Source organism: Ambystoma mexicanum, chromosome 4p (assembly GCF_040938575.1).
Source record: "Ambystoma mexicanum isolate Mex_15411 chromosome 4p, UKY_AmexF1_1, whole genome shotgun sequence".
NCBI classification, from domain to species: Eukaryota; Metazoa; Chordata; class Amphibia; order Caudata; family Ambystomatidae; genus Ambystoma; species Ambystoma mexicanum.
In genome coordinates, this window is record NC_090927.1 from 510,692,558 (window position 1) to 510,717,706 (window position 25,149).

At 45.0% G+C, this 25,149-nt stretch overlaps 1 protein-coding gene across 1 annotated transcript in view; it reads left to right on the forward strand.

The window, feature by feature from the left end:
* The window catches only part of LOC138453321 (ribonuclease H1-like), a 971,047-nt gene extending 956,965 nt beyond the window's left edge, over positions 1-14,082 (forward strand). Inside the window, exon 8 of the mRNA XM_069606029.1 lies at positions 13,580-14,082. Coding sequence (XP_069462130.1) covers positions 13,580-13,672 — 93 coding nt within the window. The 3' untranslated portion in view covers positions 13,673-14,082. The remainder of the gene's footprint in view (positions 1-13,579) is intronic.
* Positions 14,083-25,149: the final 11,067 nt, after the last annotated feature.

Sequence of the window (25,149 nt, forward strand, 5' to 3'; positions counted from 1 at the left end):
AGCGCCAACTATCAGAATCCCACATTTAAGTTATCAATAAACTGTCACTTATCTAAACCCATTAAGGTCCAAAGGGGTACAAAAAAAGGGTGCCCCCTTTCCCCCTTGCTCTATGCAATTTACCTGGAGCCACTCTCAGAAGCAATAAGAGCGAATGGGGAGATGGAGGGGATAGCATTTGGGGGAAGGGTTCATAAGGTAGCCGGGTTTGCTGACGACATGCTATCGACTCCGAGGGACCCGGAGGACTCCCTGAGAGCGATGGTAAGAGAGACGAGAAGCTTCGGGATAGTTGCAGGGTGGAGGGGTTTGTGGGACTATGTTGTGTCCCGATGTTTAAGTTTGAAGAAATGCCAATAAAAATATTCTATAAAAAAAAAAAACTGAAATACTGAACCTCACAATACCAAGAGACCGAGGAGGGACTTAAGGACAGCCTCCCTTATAAATGGGTCGAGAAATATATAACCTACCTGTGAATAAAGTTAACTAAAACGGTGAAGCAACTATTTGAGGTCAACTATACACCTCTACTAGAAGCAATCGGAAAAAGCAGTCCCAACCTTTTTTTTTTTTTTGAGCAGTCCAAAAACATACAGGAGATTTATATGAAATAATACAAAACTAAGGGTGGCCAGGAAGGTGATGATGCTGAGAAATGGAGGGGGGCTGGGGAGCCGGATTTGATAACATACCTCAGGGCAAAATAAGGATATTGAGGGACTGGCTGAAAGATGATTGAGGGAAAATATGGAGGTCAATTGATAGGGCAATAATAGGAGAAAACATTGAACTATTGTGGAAACCGAAGGGAGACGGGCCAAATAAAATGTACTACTGTAAGATAGTGACGGTGGGAGGCGACTCCTGGGATGAAGTGATAAGGCAGGTCCAAATTACTACATTTCTGTCACCATTTACCCCGATCTTCAATAATACAAGGTTTGCCACTGGGAAAGACGCTTTGGGGCATGGCAGGAGTGGAGCTGCTAAAAGATTCGAGCCATGTTCAGGGGAACAGACATTGTCATTCTCCCAATGCAAGGAGGATTTTGGACTGAAAGAATCAGAGAGATACCGATACTTCCAGATAAGGCATTGGGTCATGCAGCCATTTGTCAAAGGGGCAGTAACGTGCGATCTAACCCCCTTCGAGAAATACCTAACATCTGACTCTGGAGATAAACATATAGGTGGGCAATCTATGCTCTAATTAAACAAGGGGAGACACCTGGGGAAAGGAAATGCATGACGCTGTGGGAGAGGGTCACTGGTCAAGAGATAGATCCAAATGATCGGCAGCAGTTGTGGGCTAATATACCAAAGTTAACAAGATCCATGCAAATCCAAGAAATATGGATTACATTTATGATGCAATGGCATTTAACCCCAGAGAAATTACATGCATTTTACCCATCAGTGACTAATCTCTGATGGAGACAATGTGGAAAGGTGGGTACCTGCAACCATATTTGGTGGGAATGTCCACGCATCCAGGAGTATTGGAAGGTAATAGGGGTAGCACTAGGTGTAGCATTGAGTTTGAAGGGTTGTGGCAACAGCGGTTTGTCAATACTGGAGTTTGGGGGGACAACTGCAAGAACTATCATCCAGGGCAGATCGCAAAATGGAAGTAATTTTGATGATGGCAGGGGTACTGGGCATGGCACAAAAGTGGAAAGCAAAAGACCCTCCAACCGAATTTGAATGGTTGGGAAATGTTTGGAACTTTGTCCTATTGGAATGGGCCACTTACTCTCTGCAGGGCTACCAGCATGGTTTGCGGTGGGACCATGTGGTTTCATCAAAGGGGGGCAAGGGCAAATTGGTGTCCGAGGAGGATGACACTGTTAGGCTTGGTGAAATGATTCTGTCTCTGGAGGTGTGGGGGAGAGGGATACATTTGTAAAAGTTGAGAAAATGTCAATAAAAAGTAACATATAAAAGTAAAAAGGGCAATTGCTCTTACGTGTTCATCTAATTGCCCATAAAATACAAAGAATGTATGTTGTGAACCAACTAATATCAGGCTCACACCCAAATCAGTCGATGAGTTGATATCACTTCTACTCATTCGAATTCCTCTTAAAACCACAATTTTGTATGGATGGGCTCAAAATTATTCTACTCATTCCAATCGGGCCAACTGGTTTCAGTGGCACTAGCGGAACTAAGCAATAAACTACAAGCAAGGGGGATACCAAAAGAAGGTAATAAAACAAGCTTGAAAAAGAGTGAGTAATATCCCGAGAGATACAACTTTACAACAACATTCCAGCAACAAGGAAACCAATACAGAGATAGTGGAGGTGACAGCGATTTACCTCTTGTGAATCAAATTAAGAAAGAAATGTATTGCCTATGGCCTTTGTTGAATGTGGGCAAGGCAATATTGGGCGACCAAGATCTGCAATAAAACGACAAAGAAACCTGAGGGATATTTTGGTGAGAAGTTTCCAACCCACAGAGATTCTGAACAAAGACCAGGCTCATTGTGGACAATGGGCCCTGCGACTGGACATGTACCATGTGGAAGCCGTTCAGTGTGCCCACAGAAATGTAGAAGCCAGGAAATAGATGCCGGCATAAAAACACCATGGCGGCAGACAGATTTTACCAATTGTAACACTCCAAATGTCTATTCTATCACATGCCCGTGTGGACTACGATATGCGGGTATGACCACAAGGAAAATACAACATAGGATAATGAAGCACAAATCGTGCATCAGAACAAAAAAGATAACCACTCCTATGGTGCCACCTTTTCGGGAGAAGGCCAAATCTGAGACGGATTTGAGATGGACTGTGATTGAACAGGTTATGGTACCGAGGAGAGGAGGAAATATTGTCAGTCTCCTACTCAGGGAGAAAAATTGGATCTTTAGATCAAAGACGGACACTCTAGGTTTGAATGACAACATCCCTTGGCAGAATCTGTCAACATTGTAACAACACAGATGTATGAATATGGGCCAATAGTAAGGCTGTACGAAAGAAAAAATAGGGAATCCTATTGAGGAAAGAGACACATTGTTTTGTAGTTAATGGTTGCCTGAAGTCAGCCTATATGCAGGTTTTTTCATAACTCATCTTTTGGAATATATTAACAAATCAAGGAGATTCAGTTTGGGTCACAGGAATAACATGAACAGATTGAGGTGATAAGAGGATGAACAACAGTTCCAGTATAAGCTCAATAGAAGATATGGATTTCGGTTGGAATTTAAGAAGGACAAGTGCATTTCAAGATGGCCTCGGGTAGCTACTGGTAATCTCGAGGGATTTCATGGCTGTCATTTCTTTCTAGACGGAAGCAGGGCCTGACTTCCTTCCCTGCACGTATAGAGTACTATGGAACGTGGATGGGATTAGGAGAGACCGCACGAAGAACAAGCAGTTTCCAAGCTCCGCCGAAGGTAAATGAAAAATACCTAGTTGCTATTTATAATATGGCTTACGATCGCGTAACTATTAACCGTTGTAGTTGACTTTTAAACAGAAAATTGAATGCATAAACAACCCGCTGTACAACAAACTGTTCTGTATGCCTGCATAGCTCTCAACTCACCCACTTTTGGCAGGTGACAACCGCCTTGCAAGCAGCTGAATCACCCGCCAAGTCCCTCGTACACCCATTCACTTCTATGGGCTCTCACCAGCCAAAAAGAAAATCTGGTGTTTTCACCCGCTTTGGTGACACAAAAGGTTGGGAGCTATGTGCCTGTTCCTTGTAGATTAAAACAAAGGGGAGTTGTTGTTTAACTACAAGACATAACGCAACAACGAGATGGTATACAAGCTTAACAAAAGATATGTGTGTCTGCTGTCAAAATAGGTGTGGGTAAATGGATATATGATGACCGCAGACAATGGCATGTTTTGGTGAATGAATTGAACATTGTTGATCTCGTTTGTAAATGGTTAGAATGAGAGCACTTATTAGTGCTTCTCTTTATTGTCCATGCAGGTGGCAAGTACAAGAACATAAGCAAGATTGTGGACTGTTCTGGCAATACAGTGAATTGAATTGAAGATCTGGGCGTTAACCCAGATGTTTTGTCCTGAAAAAGGTGGTTCAATAAGCTAAGTGCCACTGAAACTGGTTGCCCTGATTGGAATGAGTAGAATCATTTTGAGCCCATCCATACAAAATTGAGTTTTTTAGAAGAATTCGAATGAGCAGAACTGATATCAGCTCATCAACTGATTTGGGTGTGAGCCTGACATTAGTTGGTTCACAACACTCATTTTTTACATGTTGTTGGTGCCCGATGGATAGTAACACCAGTTAAGGAGAGAAAGTTGTTTTTTGTGCAATTAGATGAGCACCTGAGAATGAGCATAGAGCATTTGCCCGTTTTATTTTTGAATAGTTTGGGGTCAGTACATGAATAAAAGTGGTTGGAGGTACCAGTCAAATGCTATTCTTTTAATGTTCAAGTAGTAACATTGAGGTGATAGACAGTTGGTGAAAGTTTTTCTTGTCTTTTTTCTTAGACAGGCGGCACATCAGCGCAAGCTAGGTTTAGCCACTCTGAGGGCAGTTAGTCTGTCAATAGGGAACATTTCCTAGTTGCTAGGTTACATGAATTTTGTATTTCCTCCTCCTTTTTGTGTGACACCTTCCTTTCCACCCAGCTTGACCAACAGAGGTTTCAGCAGTGTCCCTGGCTATGACCTTTTCACTCTAGATATTGCCTGGATAAGCTGTCCGCAACGGTTTCCACCGGGATCTCCTCATAGCACACCCGTCCGGAGGGCGATCTCGTATACTGCTCCAAATGATCTTCTTTGGTTAGTGCAAATAATACCCCAACATCCTCTACCCTCTCTGCCCACCTTTTGCAATCCTTAGTCAGGCTTTGCACCAGTCAAGTTGCCATTTTGGCTCTGCTGCAGCGGGGCAATTGCACATTGAATTTGTTTTTCTCTGCTGCTACAGTTTACCATTCACATCAAACGACTCGCCAAGCTTTTATTCTGCAGAACCTATGGATGCGGAAGCCTACATGCCCACTGCAGGGCACAGAGCAATACTGCCGCCTCTGGCTGTGCAGAGCTAATAGTAAAAGCGTCCATCTTCCCATTTTCAAATGATAGAGGATCAATAGTAGAGTAATGTAGTTGCCAAGGTACTTTGGATCCAGATTGATTTTTTTATTTAGCAGTGAGTAACTAATGATTTAGTGGTGTGAAACTCTGCCTTTTTCCAGCATGGGGTCTGGCATGGATTCACATGCTCATGAATATTCCCCGTCGTCAGGCTGGGAATCCTCGGTAAAGAAAAAATCAGTTTATTTCGTTTCTGAACTGTCTTTCTTAGTAGTAACCAATCACTGGTCTCTGGGTCATACTGCCCCCAGCCAATGACTGCCCTCTCCCTAAACCCCTCCCCTGGCAGCCATCCTCAGATTTTTACTGCACGTGGGAATCTTCGTGCTATAGCTCTCGAGCTTTTACTGCGTTTTTTTGCGATTTTTCAAAGAGTTTAATCTCATTTTCTTGGTCAATCGAGCCTCAAGCTCCACCGTTTCTACTTCCGATCAACGGGGACCCGTTTTGGATTTTTCTACGCCCAGTGTTAGGGAGAATTCTCATTTATGGCTAATTTCCCTCACCTAGTGTGTCCCCCAGCAGCTTTGCTGGACTTCTGGAGTTCATTTTTTTCCACTTGAGCTTTTCCCCCACTCTTACCTGTGTTTTGCTATGTGTTTTCATCTGTTTTTGTAAGTGTGGACTCTGAAGTACACCGCTTCAGTAGCCCCCTTCTTTGTGTGTGTCACCCAGCACCTTCAGTGCCGTGGCACCGGGTTGTCTTTGAGACTTCCCTCGACTCCATTTCTGAGGCGACAACTGTCCCCCAGAAAAGGGTAAAGTTACCATTAACTTTACTTAGTCAATTTACCACAGATCCAGTACACCCCATCTTCCATGGAGTACTGGAAAGGGTTAACTCGTATCCCTTTTTATCTGTACCTCCTAGAGCATTGTTTCGCTCTTTTAACATTTAGACATGGCTGGTGGCAGTGGTATCTACCCTAACTTTTCTACCACGATTATATTAGATAAACGTGGTACTGTTCTTGGCTATTATATTAGCCTCAAACATAAACCCACTTGACCAAATCGTCTTTCTTTTGGCTTCGGTTGGGTTTATTCGCCATTTCTTTTTGTTAAAGTCCTTCTTGTGTTTTACTTTGTGGGGTTCACCTTCTTTGTTAACTGTCTTTTGGCGGGCTTCTGCTCAGAAGCCCTCCTCAAGGCGCCTGGGTGTCTAGGTGGGCTGAATGTGAGGGAGGGTTGTAGTCACCCCCTGCACAGGGTATCCTAGGAAACCTAAGTCGCACTTTGTCATGATTGACCAGGGTAGTTGTCCGGGCTGGACAACCCCCCCCTGCTGGGTGATTGATAGCCAGGCTGCGTGAATGGGGGGGGTTTTGCATAAAAGGCAGGTCTCTTGGGCTAGAAGTCAGAGAGTCGCCACTGGAACTACAAGGAACCGAAGAGAAGCGGAGAGAACGACGGCTGCTGCAACTACCCCATCCCGGTGAAGCCCTGCTGCAGTCCTGAGCTATCTGCCCTTCAACGACTCAGAGAAGATCCAGTCCGGAGTCTTCTTCCCTTGAGCTTGGCGGGGATAACCAGCTCATCTTCAGCCAGAGGATCCTCTTCTGTGGTCGAAATCGCTACACACTGCTCTAGTGGTCCGGATAGCACCTGAAGAGCCTCTCCTGTTTTTAAGGAGCGCACCTTTTATTCCGTGTCGCTGCTGCCGGCCTCATCCCTGAGTGGTGCAGACCCCCTTCAAACGTCCTTCCATCTCAACGAAGCTCCAGGAATCGTGGGTCTGAGGGAAACTAACAGGAACAACTGCCAGGGCACCAGCTGCACCATTGGAACAAGGTACTGTGTTCTGTTGAGGAAACTGGGTGAATCCCTTTTCTTAATTTTCAAGGTTTGCCCTTGTCTTCCCTCCTTCTTATAACTTTTGCTTCCGAACATTGACAATATCGAAGTACTTTTGGCTGCCTTGAATCGTGAACTCTCTGACCGTGTGATCTTCGACAACTGGCCCCGGTGTCTTTGGACCCTGGCTCCCTTTGACTTTTGAACTCGTTTGAGTGTTTCTTGATTCTGTCTGACTAACCAAAATATTGCCTGTGATTTTTTGCCTTCAACTCCCTCTGGTATCTCAGGTGCTAAGTGTGTTTTTGCCCCAGTAGCATTTCATGTCACGGATACGCGTTTGTTTAGTAGACCGAACTGTCAAAAAGTGATCGCAATCGTATTCGCTGTAATGTGTCTTGTGCCTAACACCGGTTCATTCCAAATCAGGGTACTTACCTTGAGACTTACTGTACAAAGTGAATTGGTTAGTTGTAGTATATTTAACGTGTGGTTTTATTGACGTTTCATAGAAGTGTTGTGTTTATAACGTATGGTTTAAAAATAAATGTACTTATATTTTTCTACCTGAAACCTTGAGTCAGTGTTTGCTTGAGTCACAGTAATTGTGGTCCCTTTGTGTAATCTCTGCTACTGCTCATATACTCTTGAGATAAGCCTGGCTACTCCGCCACTGCTACCACTATGACATAGTAGTACAGGCTTGTACCAAAGGTAAAACTTGTATCACCACCTGTAGTCTTAATTGTGTGTGGTGGTTCCTAAGGGCACTGCACAGGATTCTGCCTAACACCCCTCAAGGGCGAAGTTCTCGTCGAGTTACGCTTCTTGGAGGATTCCAGAAGCGCTTCAGGCCTACCTCGTGGACATGGCCCAGGACAAAGGAAACTCGATGCCTGGATCCAAGCTGTTCAGGAACTGCCCTGGATGCGGATTGCAGAATGTCTTCAAGGAGGACGAGCATTCTAGATGCCTCTACTGTCTGCACAAAGACAAAACGCACGTGGAGAAGGACTGTGCATTTTGCAAGAACATGTCACAACGGAGCATGAAGGATCGGCGTATCCGCCTCACCAACTGGCTGGAAGGAAAGAGCCCAGCAGGTGAGAAGAAGAAGAGGTCCGAGCGGTCTTCTAAGTCCTTTGAGGGCGCTCCGGCGATGGGGGCCCAACAAAAGGCGAAGCAGCGCGGGCACCGTGAGCGCCGAACGGTCGGGCTCCTCGGCTGACAGTCAGGGTGCGCTTTCACCGACGCCATCAACCACGAGCCAACGCTCTGGCTTGGGGAAGAGGAAATCTGAGAACCTGGGTAAGCTTCTGGAGAAGCCCCGGTCGATCCCGACGGAAACAGCCGAGGGGGAGCGAGGCGGTGACCCTCCCCCCCAAAGTGAAGGCCTCAAGTGCGCCTAAAGTCGTGAAGGCCTTGATTCACCCGGCTAAGGCCTCTATTGAGGGAGTCGTGGCGGCCCTGGCGAAGCCTGTGGAGGCTAACCCAGTGGAGGCGACCTCGGGGCCCAGAGTTTCCCTGCCACCGCAGAGGGAATCCTCTTTTCAGCCCATCGATAAGACCCCCATGAGAACCCCGGTGAAAAAATAGGGGGGGGTGGCCATCACGGACACGGATTCAGCTTCTGAGGAGGAGCTGGCTGGGGTCGTGAAGATCTTCAACAAGAAGATTGAGGAGGTCCGGTCCCACGGGAGGGATCCTGATGAGGCGGACGAAGAGAGCAACGGTGGTGCCGACGAGGTTCCAGTGGAGGCGGAGGATTCCACTCCCCAACCGTCGCATCCGGTACCCGAGCCTAAGGACAACTCAGGAGTCATTTTGATGGCGATCCAGGCCTTATGTACGGAGATGAGGACCAGGTTGCCCTTACCCCCAACGGACGATCCAGCGGAACCTGGCCCATTGGGGAGCCCTCCAAGCAAGCGAAGAAGAGTTCATTCCCCCCCCGCCCTTCCAGCCTTCGCGGCCCTCACAGCCTTTATCCCCTTCCCCTGATCCTAGGGAGGACACGGGAACAGAGACGGCCACGACGGGGGCGGATGATGATGGCGTTGACGACGGGATGGACCTTCCATCACCACCACCACCTCGGGCCTCCCCGCCCGACGAAATTGGTTCCTTCCACGCCATGATTGCCAGGCATCCAAGCTCTTCGTGCTCTGCCCCAAAGAACACAAGAAGGAAGGTTTCCTCTATCAATGGCGTGAGACCAAAAGGAAGACGGTCCTCTCGGTCGTTACTTGACATCTGGGACGAGGGGCTGTTGCTCCTGAAGAACCCGGCCACGACTCCTGCCAAGAGAGGCCGCTACGAGAAGAAGTACCGGGTCCCTGATTCCGCTCCTCTGTGCCTTAGGGCTCAGCCGACCCCAGATTCGGTTGTCTCGGCAGCGACCAAGAAGAAGGAGGCGGGGGCTACGGCTTCGTCTTCCACCTCCCCCCCGGACGGCGAGGGGAAGAAACTGGACGCCATGGGGCAACGGGTCATCTCGTCGGCGGCAACGACGATTAAAGCGGCCAACGTCTTAGCGATTGTGGCCCGTTACGACAGGGAGCTTTGGTTTAAGATAGCTCCTCTACTGGACTTCCTCCCGGACGACAAGAGGGTGGAGGCCCTAGAGATCTTGCAGGAGGGCGAGGTGGCGTCAGAACACGCCATAACGGTGGCCATGGACATTGCGGACACCGGCTTACGCCAGTTGGGCAACAGTGTTTGTCTTCGACGGTGTGGTTAGCTCAAGGCGACCGATTTCCACCAGGATGTGCAAACCAGAGTTTTGGACATGCCCTTCGACGGGAATAACCTACTTGACAAGACAGCGTACGAGTCGCTGCAGGCCATCAAGACTGACACAGAGACGGGCCGGGCCTTGGGCGGTTTTGCAGCAATGACGGCCACCCTTTCAGAACTCCGGAGGCAAGCAAGGTGCCTCCAAAGGATTCAGCGGCGGCTCCTCGACGTACCGCCAGGCGGCCCGCTCCTCGTCGCAGGAGGCCTACAGAGGACGCAGCAAGTCAGGAGGATCTCGTCATCGTTGCTAAGGAGGCCAAGGCGGCAAGCCTGCTGCCAAGCAGGACTGAACCGGCCGTAGCGTCGGGCCCCCACCTGAGCACCCCGGTGGGAGGCCCGCTGGTGAAGTTCGTCAGCGTGTGGGAGTCCATCTCCACCGACCGATGGGTGTTGGATGCGCTGGCCCGCGGGCACACTCTCGAGTTTCTTAAGAAGTGCCCCTGCATTCCACCCGTGGCCAGGAAGGAAAACCACGTCCCCCAACTGCTGCTGCCCTCCATACCTGACTTTCCACGAGACGAGGGTGGTGCTAAGGACGCACCCCTGCTTCATGCCCAAGGTGCCGTCGGACTTCCATCTCAACGAGCCGTTGGTGTTACCTGTTTTCTTCCTGTCGCCTTCGTCGCCGGTCGAGAGGACTTTGCACTCGCTGGATGTAGCTAGAGCGCTGAAGTTCTACGTGGACCGCACAAAGAGTTTTCGGAAGACATCACAGCTGTTTGTGAACTTTGGACCTGTGAACCAAGGGAAGGTCCTCTCGAAGGCTTCCATTTCCAAATGTCTCTCCGGCTGCAGCATGCATTGTCACCGGTTGGCAAACCGACCGTTGCCCGGCCATCCGAGAGCCCATTCGACCAGAGCAATTGCTGCTACCATGGAGTTCCTATCTGGTGTACCCTTACTGGACATATGCAGGGCTGCTACGTGGAGGTGGACGCACACCGTCACGAGATTCTACTGCGTCAACCTGTTCGCCTGAAGGTGGGCCTGGTGAGGAGGTAAGAGATGCTTAATGTTGAGTTGATGAAATGCTTCATGTTGAGCCTTGCCACCTTCCGTGGTTGTGCATGTGTGTACTTCTATGTATTCTTCTATTTATGAGCATGTGAAGCCATGCCAGATCCCATGCTGGAGGAGGAAGAAGTTACTTACCTGTAACTGTTCTCCAGCATGGGTCTGGCATGAATTCACATGCAAACCCTCCCTCCTACCCCTCTGCGGCTCTTCACTTGGTCCTACTTCCACTTTACGTGCTACCAAATCTGAGGATGGCTGCCAGGGGAGGGGCTTAGGGAGAGGGCAGTCATTGGCTGGGGCACTATGACTCAGAGACCAGTGATTGGTTACTACTAAGAAAGACAGTTCAGAAACGAAACTGAAACTGATTTTGTCTTTACCGAGGATTCCCAGCCTGACGATGGGGAATATTCATGAGCATGTAAATCCATGCCAGACGTATGCTGGAGAACAACAGTTACAGGTAAGTAACTTGTTCCTTACTAAGGTGACTGTAAAAACATTACTTTTGTGCTGCTAAAAGACATAAGGCCGTAGCACCAATATGACATGTCACCAGCTCAGGCCTTCTTGTGCCATATTTCACAAGGATAAGGTAATGCTAAAGTGTGTGTCATCATTCCTCACTAATATTCAATATTTCCACAATAACCATGAGGTTTTTCTTCCTTCCTGATTCGTCAAATAGTGGAGAGTCAGCACTATGTAATCTAGAACTATGTAGCGTGCTTGCATTTTACCTGAAGAGAACTGTCTTGATACACTGTTAATTCCTGGAACCTCCTTGCAAGGTCTCAAGTTGCCAGGCTTACCATAGATAGATGGTAGGGTGGGTTGTGCATTTAAGAAAGCTACAATATCAGTAAACAGTTGCCACTCCCTCAACCCTGCCCACCTGGTTGCCAACTCCCACCTGCCCCAAACATGGATGGTAAGAGCAAAATGCTTTTAAAATACATTTTTTTTGGATACCATATGCAGAGCAACCTGGGACCCCATATGCGTTTTGTAAAATTCCCAGTTTAGAAAAGAGGGTAGATAACCAAATGTGATGAGTCTGCATTCTGAGACACAATCTGCCATTAGTTTGTCCAGGGGAGCACAATCAAATAGGCCAACATGTGGACTACTTTTGTTCTTCTTGGTAACCCTTATTTCCCCCTAGAAGCCTCTGCCCATCCCCACTCTGATATTATCACTGCATTCTTCAGATTGAGCCAAGAACCAGACAAGGCAAGCAAGCAAACAGTGGATAGATAAGTGGGGCAAGGCGTAAGCCCATTCTACTGCCTTTGTTTCCTTTTTACGTGTGGCTATTGGATGATGATCGTGGCACTTATATGCTTGAAGTATGCATTGGAGTGCAGTTGGAAGGGAGATGGCATGTCAGGGGTGGACATGCAGATTGTGGGTGTCTTGTTATTTACCCACCCATTGACTGCCCATGCTAATCCCTGTGGTCATTCCCACTTACGACCTGCCCGTCCCCGTCTAAAACACATCCTCTTGGGATCTCCTCGAGCTATCTCTTTAAAGTAGTAACATCAACCTTTGGCCTGAAAGTGTTATTTCAAAGCAGTTTTCTGAGCATTAATGTCTTATTTGCAATTGTAAATTACCTATGAGTGTAATAAAAATGTCTTACCCCAGTGTGCCTTCAGCCATTCGATTTATAGCTTTTCCTTGCTCTGAAGCCCCGTCAAAAGCCTGTGTTGACAAAGCCAACAGTTTGGTCTTGTGTGTGGTATTAAAGGCTTTTTCCAGTTGCTGCTATTATATGTCCATTTAAAGAGTTTTCCAACTGTTACCGTCCTTTGGGCAGATACTGTTGTGATAGATTGATTGCCTTCCATTCCTTAGCAAAAGCCAAAACTGTTGGCTTTGCCAATGCTTGTTGCACTTGCACTGATCGGCTAAAGTGTTTCTCTGGTCTCCATGCCAAGGACGTTGACAGGATGTTGGGATAAAGGTAAGAGGGACTACCAACTAGGAGAACAATCACTACCAGTTGAGTAATTTTTATTTTCTCTTTCCAGTGATTGAGTCAGGAAAATATGAAAAATGACAACTACCAAAGATGGTTGTGCGTATGTCATGTGAGACTATTGCCTAGGATACCACTTCAAATGATACCTACCTTAAATGGTTTTCTTGCCTTTTAATTTGATTCTATACTAGCAAAAGTATCTGTTTTGCAAACTGGTTCTGTAGACAGACATGATAACACTCATCAATTGTTGGAAAATCATTGATCCTGTAGGTCGCTGTTCCGATTTGCTTATCACTTGATGTGCTTTGCACCCTGAAGTAAACTGCACTGAGAATGGGCGTGTGTGGCTGCTGGACATACCCCAGAGCAGACGTTGGGGGTAGAGAGGGTGGGGAGGTAAGAGGTGGTGTGCTGCTGCATACTGGGATCTACTGTGCTCTCTCTCCCTACCTGTTGCTTCACCCTGCGTGGTGCAGTTTGTTGCGGTGCATTGCAGTGCATATGTCCCAGAAACCGTGAATTCTAGGGTTGACGACCGTTTCTTCTATGACCACATGGATGTTTCAGGCAACTGTCTCCTGTGAAGGTGCTGAAATCTGGGGAAAGTGATGGGGTGTCCAAATGTTATGTAGCCAGTCATGTCTGGAGGTTCTTAACAGGTAACTGTGCACAATTTGGTGCAGATTGCTGAAACTGTGTGGAATCGTGTAAGGAACAATGCTTTACCACAAACCCAGCCACCCAAACATTTTCACTTTTATAAATATAGATTAAGTGGCTTCATTATTTCATTCTAAATCAAATGATTTAGAGTAAACTTAATTGGGGAAATGACACATTTTTAAACTGCCCTATTTGTCTCCAACAGATGCATATTCCTGGCCATGCAGGATTTTCAGGGAATGAAGCTGCTGACCGACTCGCAAGAGAAGGTGCTTGCAAGAAGCTAGAGGACCAGTAACGTTTTCTAAATATCGGAAATGTAACTTCACATAAAAGCTGATTAATCTGATGGAAAGGTGGTCTTTAGTAGAACATGAAAACAGCATGAAAGCAAAATGTAGCTTAAGTCGAGTAAACGTGCCCCCCTTATTGTTTGCCCTTTTCTATTAAATCATGGCTTATTTGTGTCTCAACTTAGTCATTTGATTTACTATTTTGTTATTTACAACCCATTTACCAACAGTTTTTAAGTGTTCTGTCACTGTTAAATATCAAACATCACAACAATGTGAACTAGGTTGATACAAAATAGTTTGTGTACTGGTTTGATGCAAATATTTTCCCAGAAGTGCCTATGTGGGAATTTTAATGCTGCTATTTAGAATATTATGAAATTATTTTTTGGAATAAATTTGTTCCATGAATAAATGTAATGTCTTGTTTTCTATTAGTTTTATTTTGTGTTGTATTTTGTAGGAGGAATAGTTCTTCCAGAGCTTAGGGCTTTTACAAATTCTCCACAATATTAGGATGTTTGTAGTCAAAAGTGCGCAAATCCATATCAGTACCATGAAGAATGAAGCCAAATTAAACAAAAATGCATAAAGTAATGCATATAACACTGATTCAATTGTGTAATGGTTATAACAGTATGCTGACCCGGTTCAAGGGACCCTCCTATTCTCTCTTTACATAGTACATTGGGTCTAGAGAAGGGGTTGATGGATGTTGCTGTTACTTTCATTGGGATTATCTTCCCCAGGGTTGGTGTTCATGTGTTAAGGCCTACCCATACCCAGTCAGGCTGCAGGAGAACTCCTCGCCCCAAACCTCACAACTGCAGCATCCAGCAGGTACCCACTTCATTGCTTTAAATGAAACCACAACCCCAGATCCCCTTGGTACCAGAGATGAGGTACATTAAGTCCGACCCGAAGAAAGATGGACCACAGAACTTCCCTTACACATCAAAAAACTGAGCCCTCACTCGGGCAGAAAAGCACAGTGCAGCACCTCTCTCCTCCCAAATCAGCAGTTGGACTTGAACATAACCAGACCAGACTGGTGACGCATTCCGGTGAATTCGACTTAAAATGTGTAACCCATAAGGTGACGACATAACAATACCAACCAGTTTTCAGTCTTATTGCTCATAGGGAAATTGGGTATTAATATTTAGTGGAAGTGTGGCAGTTTTCAGACCATATTAGACGGGAATCTGAAACTGAACCACAGTCGACCACACCATGGGAGTATCCTTGAATTAGTTAAATGCCCCAAAAACATTGTTTTTATACCTATATACTTTTCAGTCTATACATACTCAACTGAGCCTGGAGAAAAATATGGCTTAATCCCAGTTTTAATATTTAAGCAATTAATAAATGATCATACTTTTAAGGTATTCAGTTCTTACTACACCAGAGGGACAGGCTGAGATATTTGCGTGCACTCCAATAACTGTGAAGACAGTAGGTTTAGCTAAATAGTGGCTTAAACATCAAGATCGGTACAGTTGGTAGGTTAAAATGAGTTTAGTGTTGAGAATGTTTCTAACCCTTGTAGACAGGAGTCACATCCCTCCTTTCTACGGGTATTTTTCTGTCCTCTTTAACAGGGAAAGCTTAGTTTTCCCTAAGGAGCATAGATAGTGACTCACACTTTATAATTTACCCCATCCTGACACGGTTCACAGTTTTCTTGTATTGTTCTCGCAGAAGGATATCCTGTTGAATTGTGAAAAGGACACTTTACCTAGTTGGAGTTTATACGATTCCCATTCTAACAAAGTTAAATACAATTTGGTAATTGTACTCCTGTGTTGCATGTTTGTATGATCCACCACATAGTCTTAAAGTGCAGAGTACTCTGTACTTTCCGTGTGGGGCTTCCTGGAATGTAACTGAAATTCCTTTGCACTGACAATTAAGATTTTCCAGAGGAGCTTATAGGAAAGCCTTGCTTCTATTAAACACACGGGGGCAAGCATTATATGTCTTTCTTTAGTTTAGAGATTCAAGCAACCAGATATTGTGTGTGTTCGCATATTATGTCTAGCGATTTTACCGCCTGCTGAACCTGATTGACTCTGCCAATCGCTAAGCTTTTATGATCGCTACAATACCTATCACTTCTGCCTGCCTGCTTCGCAGTCCATAGAAACTCGTATGTTAGGCACTCGCTCTTCCTAGTATCTTTTGACAATACTGAATTACTCATAAGTCTTCTCCTAGTACCACGTTTGCTTCACCTTTGCAATCCGTTTTGCCGATTGCTGCATATACCTAACTCTGCAAGGTGCTAACCTTCTATGCCAGTCACTAAAGTTATCACGTCTACGAGTATGCGAACAATCGTCCATTCGCAAAATAGGCGCTATTGTAACTGCATTGCCCGCCCCTGCCAAAAGTTACACGTCAACTCTGAGAACCTGTCTAAATATTATTGCTTCTGTTTACACTGAGTACTCCTGCCTAGCTGCCACTGCACCTATCTTCAGATAGCATTGGCTGCAATGTACCTACATATACTGCATTAGGCCTCTCTAAAACTGATATGACAGTGATGGAACCTTGAATAAACCATTTCACGATCTGTATACCGATTTGAATGCTGTTCATCCTATTCTGGTATCCTATACACATCGATATAATTGTAACTGTGCCTAACCGAGGCCACCAAATACGCTCAACATACTCTTACTAAGCTAGCTGACCCCAAATCTAGCTCACGTTAAAATATGACTAATAGAATTATTTTTTTATTTTTTTTATAATGTTTTATTGGTTACATTTTATTTATAACCTTTAACATAAAATAACGTGACTTGTAATCACTTTGGTGAATCTCCTGTACTTCTACATTCCAATTAAGTCCTTCATTTTTAGTCTGGTGAGAGATAGAGATTTGATGCTTTCAGGCGCCCAGTGCAGTTGTCACTTGTAGATAGACCTGGATGATGTCCTCCCAGGGATCCTAGGGCAGTATCCTGATTAGTCCTTATCAAAAGGTGTTCAATGAACTTTAGCACATCCAGTGTTTTCCCTAGCTTTTCCACTGTCATCAATCTCTCCCAGTATTCCTCTTCCGTGTTTGAGTTAATACGCAGGATGTAATCCCCCAGCCATTGTTTTCTTTCTGATATTAACTTGGGGCAGGATAGCGCCAAGTGCCTTGTTGTTTCAATAAGGTTAGGATTTCTACAGAATCTGCATTTGGCATCTTGGGGGGCGATCAATTTTCTTTGGAGTTGGACCTCTTTGGTAGATAGGATGTTGAGCCTGCAGCGCATCAAGAAATCTCTGTAGTGGGACGATGGGAATTTCTTCAAGTAAAGTGGGGGATCGTTTAAGGTTTTACGTTCCCAAATGATGATGTGGCATAGTTTATTACCTTGCTTTAAGGTGCTCGTTTCGTCCCAATCATGTTCCTGCGGGATCTTCTTTGCTTTATTCGGATTTGTTTTGAGAGTCTCTTCTTTTATGCTGTGTTGAGTTAACATCGTCTGACATTTTACTTTCCACAATTGAAGAATTTTGTCTCTCTCCTCCATTGATGTTTTAGCCAAGATCTCAAAGGGGGTGGAGGAGGCTCCAGGAACCATTTTCTGTAGAAGGAGAGAGTCTTCCACAGAACTGTTGATCTTAGTGATTGGAGTCTTAACTCATGCCTTATTGTCGAGACTGACAGACAGTTTGGTAGTCTTAAAATCTTCTGCCAGAAGAAAGCTTCTACTATGTCCCAGGTTTCCCACTGCAGGTTTAGCATTGATTCAGCACCATATGACAGAATAGCCACCACTTTTTGTTTGTAAAAAGTCAATATTGGTGTTGTTGAGTATTTTCCGTATCTTTGATGTAGGGCTCTTCCCTGGTTTGTCAGTTTTAACTATTTTTCTCTAATGAGTGACTATTGACCACACTCATTTATATTTTTGTTGATTCTTATTCCCAGGTATATCATTGACTCCACTGTGTCCAAATATTGGTTGTCAATATTCCAAAAAAAGTTCTTTCTTTTCGGTTTTGTCCCTCTGAACGACTTAATTATTAAGATGACAGATTTCTTTGTTTATCTTCATCTGATTTCTGTCCAAGTATTGTTTGAACTCCGATATACGTCGCTGAAGGCCTACAGCAGTTTGGTCAATAAAGACCACATCATCAGCATAGAGGATCCACAGAGCTCTTCGCCATTTATTTTAGCCGGGAAAGCCTTGATCTTATTCTGGGACTCCGCCATGTCTGCCAGGTACAGAATAAATAGGAATGGGGCTAAGGCGCAGCCTTGTTTGATTCCTTTGAATGTATGAATTTTTTCTGTAGTGGTTCCTCCTTTTGTTATTATTTGAATTGATGTTCCTGTATATAGTTCCTGAGTTGCTTCCAAGAGGTCTCCAGGGCAATTCCAGCTTTTCAATTTTGCCCAAAGAAGCCCTCTATTGACTTCATCGAAGGCTTGTTCCAAGTCTATGAAGCCCAAATACAAATTTGTTTTTTTTTCCGAGGGTCCGTAGCTTTAGTAAGTTCAGGATAAATAAATTCAAGGTGGTACCAACCCCACTCACAAAGGCGGTTTGCCGCTTGTCTAATAAGCCTTCCATGGTTGCCCAAATCTTAAGATCTCTTAGGAGAATGGAGGCAAAGATTTTTCCTATAGAGTCCAGGAGGGCGATAGGCCTATAATTTTTCGGGTCTTCCCGGTCTCCTTTTTTGAATATAGGCACTACCAGCGCCTCCTTCCATGATGACGGGATGGTTCTATTTTTCTTTATTTGCTCGAAGAGCCGTAGAATGAACTTTGCCCATTCTTTGCCGTTCTCTTTCAGTAGCTGATTTGAAATGCCGTCAGGCCCGGCAGCTCGCAAGGAGCTAAGCTTTTTTATGATCCCCAAAATATCATTGTAGTCACAATCCATTTTCCAAGGTGTTTTACTCCTTTTCTGTTGGCATGGGCTTGGTTCCTCTCCAGGAGTTAATTTAAAGAGCTTGGTGTAGTGCTTTACCCAATTTTCTTTTGTAACCTGACAAACGGTCAGAGCTGAATGGAGGTCCTCACCCTTGTTAATAATCTCCCATAAACTGCGTGTGTTTGTTTTTTGCAGAGCTATTAACATTGTTTCTGCGTCACATCGAGCACGCCATGCCTTCGAGTTTGACAGCCAGTTTTTATATGATTGTTTACATTGCCGAATTCGTTCCTCTTTATTAGGTTGGGCACTTTGTTTTAAGCTTCTCAGTGAGGCTCAATGTTCCTTTCTCTTTGCCACCAGCTCCGCATTGTATGCATCTTTTCTTGTTATGGTAAGGTTATTTTTTTCCCTTTTGTTGAACTTCAAACTCTTTGAGAAGCCATTTATATTCGACCTCCTCGGCATTTTTTCCAACATGGTTCTTATAACTGTCAGACAATTTGACTATCGTTGGTAGCTTCATTCTCAGTCGATTTCTGCCCTCTGTCACTTCAAGAAGGGTTTGAGGTGAGCCTGTGTTTTTCCCAGAGTCCCAGTTAAATTCAATTTCTAATAAAGCATGGTCACTGGTTTTTTGCTTCTTTATCCTCATCGAGGTTATCCAACTGTAGGTGTTTTCCGCTACGAAACAATAGTCTAGGGCAGCGCTGGTAGAGAGATTAAATCATGTAGAGGCTTCTTCTAAGTCTCCTTTCGTCTGCCCGTTCAAGATTTTCATTTCTCGTATTTCCATTTCCTCCATCCATCTTTTTGCGTTCCCCTCCAATGTGGATTTCATTTTGAGCCTTCCGGTTGAGTCCAGTAATTTCAAATTCAGGTCGCCACAGAGAAGAATCAGTTGATTTCTTTCCGTTATCATAGATTCATCTATTTCCGCCGTGATATCGGACAAGTAGGTGTCAGTTACACAGTCCATTTGGCTCCAATAGGTGTTTATTATCAAGATTCCCATTTCCTGGGATTGTAACTGTTTCTTTAGCCTTAGGACCTGGACATAAGGGCTTGGCGTGTGATGTCGTATCACTTTAAGATCGCTTTCTCCTCTTATCAGTGTCAAGAGGCCAGCACGAGGTCTACCTAGTAAACCTTTCTTTGCTGGGTTCATGTATACTTCATACCCTTCACAGATTGGCAGCTTTCTTATCCATGATTCCTGCAAGCAAATGATATCATACTTCCCCAGGAAGGCACACTCCCCTGAAAAGAGGTTTGCAAAACCCCTGGCGTTCCATGAGGCTAGAAGGGATTTTCCCCTGTCTGCCTCCTTCCCGGCCTATTGTCTCTTTTTTTCGGGTTTGAAGTCCGACTCTCCATTTTGCTTCTGGGCTTGAAAGCTGCTTCTATGTGCTCTTTCTGTCCATTTTGACGTTTCCGTCACAGGCCTCTGTAGTGTTTTTACTGACTTTGAGTTGTCCACCGTAAATTTCATTTTTTCCAACCGGGTATCATTCCTGGGTTTGTGGTCCACTCTACTTTTATTCCTCTCGTCCTGAGGAGCCTTTTCCCTTTGCAGTTGATAGTCTCTGTCAGGATACTTGATTCCTTGAGTTCTCAGAGTATGTTTGTATGGTCGGGTCATTTCCTCAGCTTTCCCATGGGCAAGCTTTTGTCCCTTGTTATTTTCCTCGTATCTCAGTTTCCTGCTTTCTATTTCTGTTGTCTTATGCCCACCATTCTTGGATTCTTTCTGAGATACTTTCGACCTGGAATTCTTGTAATCCATTCCTGTATATTCGTTTGTCATCTTAGTTTTACTTCTTTCCGATAGGTCAACCTCCGATAATCTGAAACCTGCTTCAGCTAGCCTTTCCTTCGCTTTCAAAATGGTCTCTTTTATCCTTTGTGAGATGAGATGTAATATTATCACGTCGGGTCTTTTTTCCTCCGGAAATTCAATAATCAGAATATCGACCGTTGAGATCTTCCTGAGGATTGTCAGTTGATTGAAGATGAACATCACATTTTTTCTATTCAAGATTATTCTTTTTGAATTCTTTGCCGCTCTTTCCAATTTGAGCGTGAGGGTCTCTTTTGAGGACTTTCTGCTCCCGGCTGTCTGTAAGTGCTGTTCATTAGCATCGATATATATCTATGCGACTTCCATTTGTCTCTAAGATCAGCTTCACTTGTCTGTCTCGCTGCTTGCCGTCTCGAGCTACGGCGATCTTCCAATAATTTCCAGAAATCCATTTTAGACACTTGGTAATTCTCTTGTGGATCTTCACTCCTTAAGCGTTTTCTTACTTTGTCATTTTTCTGCCGTTTTCCATTCACTTCTTCTATTTTTTCTCTGGCTTCTGCTCTTGTTTTTTTGACGTCCTCATGTTTTTCATCACTTCTCGGATGTTTCCTTGCTTCAATAATCTTCCTTTCTTCCGGTTTACCGCTATTCCTTCTTCCTCTTTTCAGTTTTTTTGCCTCATTCGCCTTTTTTTCCTGTTCATAATAGTAGAGCTGGTTATCAATGTGCTGCCACTCTGATGGACTTGTGTTTCGCCAACGTTCATCTTCCTGATGCTCTTCAATAACTTCAATCAAGTTACTTAAGTAACCTTCAGTCTCTGACTCGCTCTCTGTTTCCAAGGGTGTTTGATTTAGTGAGGTTTCCTTTTCACTGTCAAGATTGACTATCTTCAGTTCCAGCCTCGGTTTCTTCGCTTGGTTGCTTTGTGTTTCTTTATCTGGTATTTTGATGTTTCTTAGGAAGGCTCTTGAGCCACACTCCTTTCTCTTTATTACTTGGTTCTTTGTTTTTTTTTCCAATTTTTTTTGCAGATCTTTTGCAACTGTTTTCTTCTGTTTTCTTGTTTACCTTCCTTTTGAATTTCTTGGAACATTTCGTAACTTGGTTTAGGGTTTGACACCTTTTCTGTCAGTTGTAGAGGATTATTAGGCAGAGTGGATTTCTTTTCTTCATGACCTATTATTGATTTTTTTAGGCCCTTCCCGAGGACAAGGGGTCCTCTTTTCACTGGTCTGTGTGTGATTTCTTCCAAAGGGGCTGATGGTTTATCTTCTAGTATGCAGGGTTTTTCTGTTTCCACTCTGGATTCAAGAGGCTTTGAGTTTCTAGCCAGAAACTGTTGGATAAGTGGACTTTGCCATTTCTGGGCTTCCAATATTGCATCCATCAGTAATTGCTTATCCTTGGAGTCCCGACAGGCTTTATCACTTAGCCTATCCTGCCATTTATTGGACTTATCTGCTTCCGAATCCATCCGCTGTTCTAGTCTTTTTAAAGTCCCCTCCATCTCAAGTGTTTGTTCCCTTGTTTTTGTGTTTACTGCTAGGACCATTTGCAGAGAGTCATTTATGTTTTCATAGAGTTTGAGGTATGGTGCAATTGTAATATTCAAGGCTGCCATCGCTACGTTTTGTATGTGTGCGAAGTCCTCCATTCTCCCTTTGTCGCATAGCTCCCTTATTTTTTCAAGTGAGTTGTCATCGATTTTCGTTTCCAAGTTCTCATAGGTTCTCTGGATGGGCAACTCTTTATTCCCATTTGCGGAGTTATTTACTGCAGGGGAGGTGGCGCTCTCTTTAGCTCTACTGGCTCTTCGGTTCCACGTCTCGATGGGCGCCTCCACGTCGAGCGCGTCTATTTTTTCTTTGATAAATGATAGACTTTTCCTTTTCTCTGTTGTAATTTTTCCAGTTAATATCGAAATATCCTGTATAAATTTTTCTGCCAGGCTTGAATTACTTTGTAGTGCTTTCTCTGTGCACCTTCGTTCTTCTCTTTGATTCCCTATTAGTGTACCTGATGATCCCATTGGATTTCTGCTGACCCACTGAGGGGTATGATTTTTCTCACTTAGTGGGCTGGCATCAGGGTATTTTTTGTTGTTACTGCTCCAAGTGGGCAGGGACTTCCCGGGTGCTTCCTTCTCTGCCCAAAAAGATTCGTCATGCCAGATTTCTAAATCTTTTGCACTGATCTTTCCTGTCCCAGATTCATATATAAACCGTTCCTGGGTTCGAGCAATCAATTGCTCAGGGACATTTCTCACCAGCTTTGAGCGCCACTTTTCACAATTAAATGGGGTTGGCAGGTCACCAGGTTGTGTTAGGGTTTCCTGTGTATGAATGTCTGGATAAGTCTCTTTGTTTAAGGGCTTTATTATTTCGACGTCTTTAGTGAGGATTTCATTATTTCTCCCTTGATCTCTCTGTGTTGACAAAGGGAATATCCCTGCCAATGGTAAGAGATCTACTACCGAGTTGTTCTCAATCTCAGAGGTTAAAGGCAGGATGTAGTTGTCAAGGTCTAGTGGCTTGGGATCTGGTTTTTCTTCCGCAAAGAGGATAGCACCAACTGTGTTCCACCCATCACATTATTCTTTATGTGATGCTCTTCTGTTGTCCGAGCAACCGCGCCCGGTTGACTGACTTGAAGTAGTGGCCTATCCGCTGGGTGAGGTGAGTCTGCAGTAGCGAGATGGGGGAGATAATCCTCCGTCGTGGTCTGACTACTCTCTAGGTATAAAGTGGGGTCCGCAGGTTGGGGCAATACGGGGGATTTTCTATTTCAACTAGGTTCCGTATTGGCGCATTAGGGCTCTTTTCTGATTTTGAGGTATTGGGATCTGGGCCCTGGATATCCCACTGTGCCTCCCTTGTCTGTGTTTGCGGTAGGAAAACCTCCAGGTTCTCTTCCGCCGTACTAGAGGCCACATGCGTCATTTTTGTTGGATGCAATGGTGGTCCCAAAGAGTCTCCTTCGATAATTAATTCCTCCCCTTGTAATGTATGAACTGGCATTATCACACACTCTTGCAGCTCTTGCGGGGAGTTTAGTGGATCCTGGTCAAGTATAATCATATCCTTCTTAAAGGGAAGTTTCAGCTGCTTTAAGGTGGGAATTGGTCTGTCTTTCAAGGGGCGTTTTGGTGAGGGTGAAGTAAGGATGGCCGGGTGTGAGGCCAGTCGTTTTCTTACCTGGAGCCTTGTTTTCGCCACCGACTCCGACCCCCACTCCGCCGGTTCACTAGTCAAGCGTCCCATTTTGGTCGGGTCGTGCAGCTCCTCTCGTGGGCACACCAACTCCAAGTGTTACTGCGGCAGCCTCCCCCACTGCAGTCACCGATACTGTGTGGTATCGCTTTCAATTTCGAATTGTAGTGCACCACCTTTCCAACGTAGCAAACAGCCAAACAGCCAGGTAGATGTGGCTTGCCCTTGACTTGCATGGGCTCCACGCCCCAAAGCCGCCAAACAGCCCAACAACTTATCTCCAGCCCTTCTACCTCAGGGCTTATGCCGCAAGGGCGCTCTGGGCGTGTTAATGAGCCCAGCTGGGTGTCACGTGGCTCGCGCTTCACACGGGATACAGTTCGTGCTTTTCAAGGCAAAGGCGTCCTTTTCAACTTTCTGCCTTGAATGCCTTCAATGATGATAGTGAAGGCAGCTGCAGGGGAGCGGCAAGCGGTGCTGAGTTATGGTCCTTCTGTTTTCTCAGACCGCAGCCCTCTCGCAGTCCAAGGCTTTTAAGTCTCTCTCCTGATTAAATAAACAAATAATTCACGGTGCCGCCACAGCCCAACAGCTTATCTCCAGCCCATCTACCTCAGGGCTAATAGAATTATACTAATCACACATTGCCCAACTCCAAGTAGGCTCACCTTCACTAATTATGGCTAACATTTTGTCCCTACCTTGTCCTCTTATCGAAAGAAACTACAAACTCAGAGCTAGACTACCACACCTATACGATATACCAACTAGACTCCTAACCACAGCCAACCTCTTAATAACATCCGCTCTAAAATGAATTCCCCGCACCACATAATCAAGCCATCTTCACCAACAATACAGAAACCGACCAATAAGAAATTACCTAAAATCAAATCTAGAGCTCCTGAATGAATAAATGCCAATATTCTAGACAGCTCACTGACTATTAAGACTGCACTGATAAATGCTAGATCACTAGTGGCGCATGCCTTAGAAATAGCAGACCTAATCTCCACGAACAGCCTTGATATCCTGGCAGTCACCGAGACTTGGTTACACCCTGCAGCGGGATCAGCCCTTTCATTGGCAGTCCCCGAAAACTTCCAGAGGAGGCGGCATTGCTCATTGCTAAATCTCATCTAGCAATTAGGCTAGTAACCTCACCCCCAACCTCATCATGTGAAATACTCACAGCCAAAGTACCCATCTCTAATTCCAGCACCCTTACAATCTATCTACTGTACAGACCTCCAGGACCGATTGGCTCTTTCGAGGACGACATCTTAAGTATTCTATCCAACAATACTAAAGCGACCTCACATGTACTCCTACTGGGGGACTTCAACCTTGGCTGTAACGCCCCAACTGACAAAGATGTCAAGGTGATTACTAATATGCTCTCCGAACAGGGACTCAAAAAGTGACCCAGCCAACGCACAATAAAGGCAGAACCCTTGACTTGGTGGCCGACCTGAACTGCAAACTATCCATTAATGCTTCAATTCCACTACTGTGGACTGACCACCATATGATCACCTTTATCATGGCAATAAATAAACAACCACAACCTA